Raw genomic sequence first — 12055 nt, 5'->3', positions numbered from 1 at the left:
AGTATTACGAAATGTTCGAAAAGCAATATATTTTTACATTTTTTTATAAATGAATTCCATAAGTTAATATGTTGCAGTTGTTCAAGTCCATAACTTAAAAAAAACTTACAAGAGAAAATGACCAAGTTCTCCTGATATCATTACCCAAAACTCCGCATTTTGCATAGTGCGGTATGACGGGAAAACAATTATCACAGCCGCACAATCCAAGACAGGAAAAAATAAAATTTCAAATGCTTATAATTTTCACCAGTGACGTACAATGATTTTATCAATCTTAAAGAACTCAGCAAATCAACAAAAAATACGATTCGAGACGAATGCGGTCAAAGAGTGGATTTACTGAAGATCAAACAACTCCGATATGAAAAAGGAACAAAAAAATTAATATTGTTCAGGTACAATTACGATGAAGAATACAAAGTTCTGAATGTAAGAGGAAAAGTAAAGTGTAGACCCAGTAGTACGTGAAAAAATTAGATTTAAGAAAGTGCTACTCAGAACCGTTGCCAATATCCAAAAACAAAAAGGGTGACATGAACTTGCCAATAATTCCATAAAAGACAAATGCCCCGAACCTGCACAAGACGAAAGCAGTGATGATGAAGTATAATTTTAGGATTATTTTAATGCTACTTACTTTTTCTTATTAGCAATTATTATTGTTTACTAATTTGATATTTTCGTGAATTTTTTATTTAAATAGTTAATAACTGTTAGGTGAACAAATTGATCTTAATTTCTTTTCAATATATTATGACTAATAAAACAATACACATTTTTTTTTATTATAGTAGTAGATTCACAAAAACCTACTTTCAATATGTATTTCCACTAAAATAAACTTACAAAAAATAATTGAATTCTTCAATCTTCAAATATTAATAGCTTAAAACTGTTAATATTGGACATTCACTTTCTCTTGTATACCGACGAAACTTTTTTTGGTGTTCTTTCTCAAATTGGCATAAAACTCGAAGATTTTGAGAGAAAAGCTTAAATCTCTATCATTATAAAGAAAAATTTGAGCAAAAAACTTTTTTTACGAACGAAATTCGCAATTTATCGCTGTTGAAATCTGACGTCGGAAAAATAAATATTTTATTATCATCTCGACTGTGTCAATTGCAATTTTTTTTTATGTCGTGTGCGTTTCAGTCCGTAGTCACGCGACTGCCGGTCGGTCCTTTGCGAACGAAGAAGGGGTACATGCACGTATCAAAAGGCACGATATACGGGCGAGACTTGTTTTGTATTAATTTCCAGGCATTAGCAAAAGACACGCAATGCGATAAAAGGGCAACAACTCTATAGAGAATTTTTTTTATTAGCTTCTTTTGCCGACGGAGGTAGTAACGAAAGCGGTGTTGTTTCTTTATTGATGTAAACTAATAGTATACTACGACCAAAAATATAATGCATTTATTGCTTTGACGTTTTAAGTATGTTACAGTACCTTAACCGCAGAATCGTGGTAAAACTCATTAAGTAACTGCATTAAGTACGCCTTGCCTGAGATGGACCGTAAATGGACCGTCCTTAATTTGATTAAGATTAATTTGATTAGAAGGGTGTATTTCAACATCAGGTGGTATCGTTTTTAAGAATTTAATCTAAATTGCAATATGTTCGTCTATATTACGGAGGTATTTGACTGTGATCCTTCCAGTAAGTACCTGATTGTCGAGCTTTGGCCCTGCGAGGCTGTTTTCGCTGGATAGTTCAAAGGATAAGGGTACTCTATTTATCTTACAGGTAAGTTTGAAAATAATCATTTTTGTCTTTATTATTATTATTATATTTATTAGAAATTACAATTAAACGTTTTCTATTTTTCTATATTCTGATTTTTAACACTTTAAAATGTGGAGACCGTGGAACGATGCAGGGGTGCCATCCATTTGTTTTCGGATGTTAAACAAATTATTTGAATGTTTACAATTTTATAAGAAATTCGGAAGAAGAATAGAACGTAATAAATTGTTACTTTGTACTAATTTTTTTATGTACATGTTTCAACAATTGCTCGAAAACATACTTATATCCCTCTTGTTAGTCTGTTAGGACGGTCCTGGAATGGTTACGGGCAAGGATCTGCTTGACAGGGTGTTCTATAAGGGACTGCGGTTTTGGAGTAATAAACAGTAGGCAAAGATAATCACGGGCTCGGTTGTAAAAGCACTATATTTCTGGTTGAAGTATATGCGCGAGATTAAACTGATTTATTTCTTTATTATTGGTCTCAACACTATTACTACGCGCTTAATGTTTCCAATCGAGAGTCATGAATTGTGAAATGTGGAAAAGGATATCTGTGGACGTGGTTTTTATTTATTCGTTTAAAGAAGAATTTTTAAACGAAAAAAAAATGAAAAGCTTATCCCACACGTGTGTTTTTATAACATTTTCTTTATGAAAATGGGAAATGAACAAACAAATAATCGAACATTGAACTGAGGTGGCTTTTACTTGATGAAAATCCATTTATCAAAATAAATAATCAATTCTACAATTTCTTTTTCAACGCCTATTAAAATATTAAAATGCCCTCTTTGTTAATTTTACTTTTTTTAAAAACTACTAAAAACGACCTAAATGCCGAAAAAATGAATAAAAAAAATATTGTAATAATTAAAATGAAGTTGCATACAAGCAATTTTTTAAAAGCCCAAGGGGCCCTCAGTACCCACTCGCATATGGTTTTCTGCCATTTAATCCAAAACTGCAACTACTGATAGCGTAACAATAAAAATTTACAAGAAGAGAAATTAATAATAAAAGAAATCTTCATCATCAAAAAGTGTTATTAATGGGGAACATGCCATCACAAACGGAGTTTTTACTGACGATATTGTGTCCGAGTATCCTCTAAAACAAAGGGAGGGCACTTAAAAGGGGGTTGTTCAATTAAAACAATAAAACTGGGATATAGGTTAATATGGGTTAGAACATTAAATACACAAAAACAATTAAACAATCGGAGTGCATAGGAAAGCTTAGCAAGATGGCTTATTGTTAGTTGCATTAAAAACGAAAATATGCCGGCATTAGATTTAGGACACTATGTTGGTTTGGACATAGTTATTGCAGAATAATTTAAATCAGAGAACAATTGTGATATAGAACCATTAGTGCAAAAGACTAATCAACTATGGGGTCACGCAGTACCAGATAAAAAGTGCAACTTTTTGATGCAAAAAAAAAAACATTGTTAAAAGCAAGGTGACAAATGGGGCAACAAAAGACGGAAAATGAGCGAGCATAATTCAATTTAGTACGTCATGGAATGTTCTCCCTTAGTAACACTTTGTGGGGTTCTATTTATGGACGAAAAAAAGCTACTTCTCTTCTATCATCACCATCAGTGTCATGTCAGAGCGATAATCTAAACAGACAGAACTCAGAAAGGGAGACTCCAAGGCGTTTTATATAAGTGTTGTAAAGTTACGGGGGTTTTTGCGTCGTGAAATAAAACGTCAAAGCAATAAGCTATATTTTTGGTCGTATTATACGTCTGTTATTTACAGTATTGTCAAGTGCTTTTTTAAAATCTTCAATTCTTCCTGCGTTCATGCCCCTCCTTCAGCTCCGCCTCCCTCAAACAATATACAGTCGAAACTCTATATAGCGAAATTGAAGGGACTGCTTTTTTTTTCGTTATAAAGAATTTTCGTTATAAAGGGTTATGAGTACTTGAAAAATAACAATACGCATATGTGTTCTGTAATATTTAATTATTTTATATACATATTTTAACATTATATATAAATATTTAAGAACTAAATTTAATGTTTCAAATAATCGGTCATTTTCTTTTGAATTTTTTTAGTATGCTAATACGCTTGGCTTATATTTTCACCGTCTTCCCCATGATACATAAAAAATTTCTCTAGCAGCTTAACTGAATGGTTGCTAGTGGTCCCAGATCAATTTCTTTATCTTCTTCTTCCTCTCGGTGCTCTTCCTCACCTTTTCGTGCTTGTTGTAATATGGCTTCCTCTCTCAAGTCTGCTGCTGTTGTAGGCAAATCCTGCTCTCCGTCTGCCGCAGTGGTTCCGTCTGCCGTCGGAACCACTGCAACATTGCCCGATCCAAATCTTCAAATATTGGCTTTCTTAGTTTTTTACTAGAACTGCCTGCCGCTTCAGCCTGAATGACCTTTTTTCTTTGAACTTCCAAATCTTGGATACAGTCGACGGTGTAAGTCCGTATCGACGTCGCACATCACTTTTCCTCTCCCCCCGTTCTATCTGCCGAATTAAAGCAACTTTATAATCTAGAGATCAAATTTTTCCCTTGCTCGCCGTATTCACTAAGTGTGTCCTTTTTTCTTTCGGTATAGAGAGTGAGAAACTCTTTATACAGAGTGGATTAATACATAGTTTTGTAATATTACAACAAATTTTGTTCGAACACAGTTTTACGTTTTTTAGAAAACTTCGGATGAAATCCACGTGTGATAAATGTTGGCCTTTTAGTTATTATACAGGGTTTGTTCAATACTGACTTCGTTACTTTAATTTTGGAACATCTTGCGGAATAATTACGTTTTCATTTTTTTAAACAACTATTCAATTTCTAGAGTTTGTTTTTTTGCTTCTTGTCTTTATATGTATATTTAAATTGGAACTTACAGCAAGGGCAAAATGTTCTTTTTACTAACGAAACCAGACCCTGCTTACATAGTCCAGTCTCCATCTGAATCATGGAGGAGGTTTATTTATGGTTGTCATCCCGGGATCGTTGACTGCTCACCGATATACCGAATGATGCATTGCGGAAGGGAACATAGGAAATCCCATGCAAAGTTTTAGGTGCCAAAATATTAGCAACCCTGTACATTGTATGGCAAAGGTCTAATATAACTTGATTATGATTAACTCATATGCTGACTTTGAATAAATTTTAATAAGCCAATATTCAGTTATTGAATTAAATATGATGGCAAAATTGCAAGAGGTGTCAATGCAACAAGCATCAGCAAATATTTTCCATGACGCATGAAACTGGACGCCGTCAAGCTGGACAATTACATATCAATTAAAGGTGGTTTAGAATGAAAACATGCACATTTGCATCCACGCATTCAAAATAAACTAAGTATTTAGATATATCATTATGTTTTTCTTAGGATCAAGCTCATACTCGGTTCTTACCACACGTTCTTGGAATGAATTTCATTTAAGGGACGGTTTAAACTACCTAACCATACGGGAATTATGGACGGGGACAAAAATCCATCTGGTACCACCAGATCTGGTTATCTTCGCGAACAACTTCTTCTAGTGCGGGTTCAATAAGTCCAAATAGGTTTCTGTCATGAGGTTATAGTCCGCATATTCCCACCATAACATTTATTTATTGAGGATATTGGCATTGAGTATGAACAAAACCACATCCATTGTCTTGGTTCCAATACCAGCAGTTTTGAACATTTGGTTCGTTGTTAAGTGTGAATGTATGTACATTCATCAGTGAAACAGATATTTTTTCCATCATTTCAAAACAAAATGGTACTCTTTTTTCTTCACCGCCTGCCAGGAGCTTTTGGTGCCTTTCGTATATATAGGAAAAATATTTGTGTTTTTTTATTGTGCTCGATACTGTGGTTTGATGTTTATTTACAGCTCATCCAAGAATCCTCGTATTAATCACTTTGTTTCCCTCCACATGCAGTAAAATGTTTGACTCTCTATTGTCCCTTTTTTCTGCTTTATTTCCAACATTTTCAGCTGAACATTTATTACGGTGCTCTTGGACTCGAATTGGGTAATGATATATTTAATTGTTGAAATCGAAGATATGGTTTTAGCAGGGAATTAAACTGAGAACATTTCCTGCATAATATCACTTAATTATGGTTACTTTTTCTTCAAACGTGTAAGAATCACAAATAAAAATATTGTTAATGTCACTAATTTTCGTGTTGTCACTCTCAAATATATTTTACTGGTGTTTATTGAAGATTGGCTTATTAAAATGTATTCAAACTCGGCACATGAGTTAATCATACGGCCCCTTCAAAATATCATATTACAATTTTGCTATAAAATGTACAGGGGAGCCAATATTTGCCCACCCAAAAATTTACATAGGATTTCCTATGTATGACAAGATATTAGTAATGACTGGCCAGCATGTTCTCCAGATTTCAACCCCATAGACCATGTGTGAGATAGGCTAGGTAAACCAGTCAAAGAGTTCGAAGTAGGTCCCGCTAGATGGAACGGCAAAATATTCCTCCTAACTTCGTTGGCAGTAAGGCAATTGCAATATAAGTTTAATTTTGTTGTAAAAAAATGTTTCTTTAGGTTAGTTAAGTTGAAGTTAAATAGATTTCCTAAAAAATAAACAAATTTCGTTTAATATAGTGCTCTTAAACATGAACCGATGCTCATAAGGACATGGACCAAAAAACAAACCAAAGAAAATAAATGGTTCTTAACGAATCTTTAAAACAAATGGTAACGTAATTATTCTACACAGTCATGAAGTTACCATTCAATTAATCGTGTATAATGACTTCATCTAAGTTTTTTTACAAAATTTATGAAAATGAGCCCAAAAATAAAAAAGTTGAGAGTTCTGAAATTTTACTAAAAATTTCATCCTGTGAGTCTAGTTAATTTCTATGTATTTTTAAATATAACTTTTAACGAAAATTAATATAAACAACATACAAAATAATGGTTTATTTCGGACAACCGTTTCTTTTTTCAAGCTCGACTGTTTATTTTAAAGTAGGTATTGTATTTTGCCGATAAAATAAAAATCAGTGTCCAGCATTCGCCGGCGTATGGAAAAATGCAGATGTGTTTTTCTTGGATCAAAGATCGTCCGAAATCGCTATCGCATGGGGTCGTAAAAGGCATATAAGTCAAGCCGTGTAAATATTAGCTTTCGGGTATGCTGGCAGGTAAAAACGTTAGCATATAATTAAATAAAATTTATTTATAGGTTTATGCGAAGAAGTGTTTAAAACCGGCATTTTCGTTTTTTTTTTAAATGCAAGCTAGTCCCCACCAGACTGGGTACTCTTTTTATGCATTTCTCTTTCCTTTTCAATTTCTATAATTAAAGAAGTATAATAATAATAAGTTTTTTCTGTCAACTTACACCTTTACAACTTGTGAGTCTTTAAGTGTTTTTTTTATTTAGTTTTTATGTATCTTTTATAATTTTATTCGGTATTTTACATGTAAAGATTTTATTATTATGTTTAAAGCAACTTATTATTATTATTGTTAACTTTGTTCCAGTTTACGCTAACCTAGATGAAGATGAAGACTACGGCGACGGGGAAGAATACGAAGACGAAGATTTTTCCAACTTGAACTCCACTTCAAACGGTAAGTTACTGGTCAATCTAATTCACTGACCTTATTGACCTTGTTGTTATTGTTTTGTTGTTTCCTTTTTTTAAATCTATTTTAATCATTTTCTAAGATTCGAAAACAGGGGTGGTTTGGGCTAGATTCAAAAAACCCTAATTCTATTTCATTTATAGTAATTTTTATGATTTATAATTTATTTTTATTTAGCAATTTTCCAACATTATATCGAATATAATTATTGACATTACTTCTTGTTTTCGTAGATACTGTTCAACTTGGGTAATTCCTGGTTTGCGAATTCTTCTTTCCTTTTAAGTTTCTTTTTAAAAGCCTTATACTTTCAACCAACAATATTTCATGTACACCGTGTGCCAAATAAAATGATTGGCTATATGGTCTGGAAATCGATAGGAGATACGAAAAAAAAATTCGTACAAAAGTTTCGAGGACTCTCCTGAAGGAGATACAGGAACACCTTATATATTTAGACATTTTTGGAATCCTTGGTTAAAATAAAGGTCACATTCTTAAGAAATTTCTATTCGAATTTTGAATAGCTTAGGCAGAAATTGAGGTTATGTGTTGTTTTTCATATTTTGATTATCCCATATAAAATTGTGTTTTAACGCTACTGATACAGGTGGTACTGTAACGAAAATTTAGCCACAGACTAAGGAGATGATGCACTACTCAATCAGCTTGACAAGTGCGCCTCAGCTTATATAGAGTGTCACTAATTTTTATTTAGATATCAATTCTAGTACAAAAAATAATGTAAGTTTGTCGTTTATTTTAAGGTTTAAGAATATAAGGTGTCCATTAATAGGTGGAAATTTTGAAATATTTAATAGTTAGTTATCTAGTTTGATTGAAAATAGCTAATAACAAAAATAAATAAAGTTATCCTTTAAAGTGTCCCACAAAAAAAAGTCCATGGGTGCAAAATCGGAACTTCGCGGTGGCCACGCAACGTCCCCATTTTTACCAATTATATTTTGGAAATTTACTCTTAAAAAATTTATCACTATATAGCCACAATGATAGGTCGCGCTATCTTGCTGAAATATAATGTTGTCCCGCAACGTGTGGAGCAGGTTGCTTACTTCTGGCATTATTGTATTTTGAAGTAAAATTAAATTGTTCTGTCCTTTTAAATAGCTTTCAAATGACATGGGGCCAACAATTCTATATCCCTTATAATACCGCACCACGCCACCACGATGGCCCTGCTTATTAATTTTTTTCACTTATTCTATTGTGAATAATAGTGGCAATTTTTTTTATTGTGCATGTCAGACGCCTCATCGATCCAAAATATTTTGTTAAAAATGTCCCTCTCAAATGTTCGTCCATCATGACTATGCAGAAGTTTCTTCTGGCATCAAAATCATGGTGAAACAAAATTGAAAGAAAAAGTATAAGGTTTTATTTTGTTGCCTTTTAAAGTACGTGGTACAGCTGAAACGGTTAGGTCTAGGTTCCTGCTGGCATTTCGCAAAGAATTTTCGTGAAGTATAATATTACGTTCAATTCAGTTTCTTCTGATAAAAGGATGTTCGGTTTCTCCCTTTTGCTATATGTTTTAGAACACCGTGATTGGAACAATTCTCTTAAATATTTTTTTGGCGATATTTTAACCCTCGGAAACTTTCTTTAATACTCCCTTAACGTTAAGACTGTACCATTACCAGGTAATATTCATACAATTTTAGCCGTTCCTGGGCTTTTTTAAAATACAAATGAAATATGTACTAATAAAAACTTGACATTTATGAACTTCTAAAATATAAATATGAAAAACAACAAAAACAAACCGCAACGTAAAAAAAAAAGATTGTGATGTCATAGCCAACTACATTTCCAAATATTTTGGTATATCCCTTTTTTAATCAAACTTTATGGACTGAATTAACGAACTCTTTATATTTAAATTTTTTTTTTATAGATTTATTTTTTCAAATTTCTTACCTTTATTAGTTAGCCTATAAAGTTTAATTATTTATTTTTGTTATTGGGTGTTTCCAATGAAGCTAGATAATTAATTAATACATTTTTCTTTAAATAAGAATTCTGAAGTTTTATTAAATCTGTTAAAATGTGTGGTATAGAATCGTTTTTTTTTTCAAAATTTCCACGTATTAATGGACGCTCCGCATTGTTTTATTCGTATATCTGGTGTATTATTTCTTTAAAAGAAGTAGAATTATATCTGTAATTAACTACTCGGGACGACCGTTGCCTTTTTTAAAAACTTTATTTAAATTTACAACCGTTTAAAATGGTCTGTTACGATAACAGAACTCCCCGTCGACACCGTTGAACTACGTTTTTATATGTAGAAATAAGACTCTGTTGGGTCAGCATTCTTGGATCTTCGCTAGTGAGATAACTCCTCCCCCGTAAGCTTCAACTATACCGTTAAGAGGATCACACACATTTTGGATCTTTAGGTTCTTCGACTTCTTGCTGCTGTTTCTTGCTGGATTTGGCGCATCTTGGCTGTAACAATCCTCTATAGCAAATAAATAGACACAAACTGATTATGACCATGTATACAAGAAAGGTCCATATGCTCGGATGTTTGTAAAACTCCGAGAACTTCAGAAGCGGGTAATTTAACTGAATTTCATTCCTTAAAAGGTTGAGTTCATCTAACTGAACCGCATTTAATTTGTTGTGTTGTGTTGGAATATCTGGCAGATCAGGAAATAATATTGGCTGAGTACTGACTGAGATCTGACATCGCTAATTATGATCAATTTTGACGAGGCATCCTCTTGGAATTTTGGCTTGGTATGTCCCATGAGGATTCTGAATCTCATCCAGAGCGTTGCATTTAAGTTTAACGCTCTATACATCTGAGACTACCAAAATCCATTGATTGGAATTTTCTAGTTGATTAACTATTATCTGGGTGATTTTGAGTTGTGTTTTGTGGCAATTTGTGATTTGTGGATTTGTGCTCAACAAGGCTATTTCCCAAGGACTGCTGTTATCGTAATTCTTGATTTCTTGTTGGGTCTAAAGACATTCTGGGGTCTGCCAAAAACATGTGAATTTGTGTAGTATTTTTGCGGGGGGTCTATAAACTGGACCGGTGGGAAATGCTTGTTGCTGATATCTAAAATGATTTGGGTTATGTCCATTAAATTGCATATTTTCTTTGAAAAGAAATTTGTTTTAAATTCTGAGGTGGCTGATTTTGAACTACTTTGGTCATATTTTGAAAATATTGCGTGTTACTTTCTCGCATTACAAATGTTAAGGCTTTCGACAGGCTATCAGGTTGCATATATCTAATGGTTGTACGAATAGGTTGTTTTAAGCCTGACAAAAATGTTTTCAAAGCAAGGTCGTTATAAAGTTTACGTTTTATTTATCAATAAATGAACAAATCAAATTTAGGATATATAAAACTCGATCGTAAAATTGAGTCGGTTTTTCATTTGGCTGTTGGCGGGGCATCACTAAATCTCTGTTAAGACATGATTCGTCTCTTTGGTCCGCGAAATTTCTATACAAAATATTTTTTAAATCATTCCAAGTACTGGATGTTTGAAGATTGATCACGACTTTTGCGTTTCCTTTTAATTTACTACTTAGACAATTCAACATTATAAAATTTATCAATAAAAGTTTGACAAATAGTTAGGTATCTAGATAAATCTTTGGGTTCCCATCGAATTCTGGGACACAGTTGAGATATTCGGATTTAAAAGAAGCCATACATATATATATATATATATATATATATATATATATATATATATATATATATATATATATATATATATTGTATTTGATAAAGACACGGTCTTCCTAAAATCATTAAAAACTGTGAAAATCTGAACATTTTTTTGTTCTAATTTAATTGTCCTATTTCTTCCATCTTTATTCTAAATTAAACAGAATAAATTAAGAAAACCGGCATCGTAATTACGGTAGCGTTGCTACATATATTTGAGAATGTTTGTGCGAAGTTTCTATGTGATGCAGCTTTGTGTCCACCGTTTGACGTCTTCGTTTACTTGGTAGGAACGTTGGTTATCGTCAAGGGTCTGACAAACATCACCCGAGACCCCGGAAAGACCGCCAAGATCGTTTGCGAAGTACAAAATTTAGATTTAAACAGCACGAACAAAGTTACATTTATATGGAGGATAAACGAAGTGCCTGTGACGACCGAAAGCAATCGGATTAAGGTTAAGAATTTCAAGGTAAATGGCGATTCGTGCGCACCAGCCAGCTTGGTGTGTGGGTGTTTTTTTTTTAAGCTGCCCCTATTTAAACTTGCAACATTTAGGAAAAAGACGGCAGATGGAGGTCGGTCTTGCGAATCTCGAAGTTGGAATTCTTCGATCAGGGTTTCATCGAGTGCGTGGCCAGTAACGGGGTGGACCGGATCAAATCGAGCTGCGCACTGCTGGTCAACCCCGAGTCGTACAAGTGGGGTGAGTCGCGTTCAGTGCCATATCCAATATGCATATTTACCAAAACAGTATCACATTTCAAAAAAAAACGGCGGCCGCATAATAGGCCTCCCGATAATAGGGAACTCAAACAAATTGCTTTTAGAAGGAAGTTTATACTATTAAAAGAACCACAGTTCGCAAAAAAAATAATTTCCTAGTTCTATGCAACAAATATAAGCAATTAAACATTGTAAAATTTAAATCCGACTTGAAACGCGCTGTCATTGGCTGTGACCGGCTGTGACGTCG

At 33.3% G+C, this 12055-nt stretch overlaps 1 protein-coding gene across 2 annotated transcripts in view; it reads left to right on the top strand.

Moving 5' to 3' along the window:
* The window catches only part of LOC132706849 (tyrosine-protein kinase transmembrane receptor Ror-like), an 86205-nt gene that overhangs the window by 57014 nt on the left and 17136 nt on the right, over positions 1-12055 (top strand). For both annotated transcript variants that reach the window (XM_060678441.1, XM_060678440.1), the window contains exons 2-4: positions 7260-7349; positions 11370-11551; positions 11638-11785. In XM_060678441.1, the coding sequence (XP_060534424.1) occupies positions 7260-7349; positions 11370-11551; positions 11638-11785 (420 nt within the window). The remainder of the gene's footprint in view (positions 1-7259; positions 7350-11369; positions 11552-11637; positions 11786-12055) is intronic.

The sequence above is a fragment of the Cylas formicarius genome, unplaced genomic scaffold, assembly GCF_029955315.1.
Source record: "Cylas formicarius isolate icCylForm1 unplaced genomic scaffold, icCylForm1.1 PGA_scaffold_8__14_contigs__length_24414737, whole genome shotgun sequence".
NCBI classification, from domain to species: Eukaryota; Metazoa; Arthropoda; class Insecta; order Coleoptera; family Brentidae; genus Cylas; species Cylas formicarius.
The sequence above is the reverse complement of the archived record's forward strand: the minus strand, read 5'-3'. Positions and strand labels throughout refer to the sequence as shown.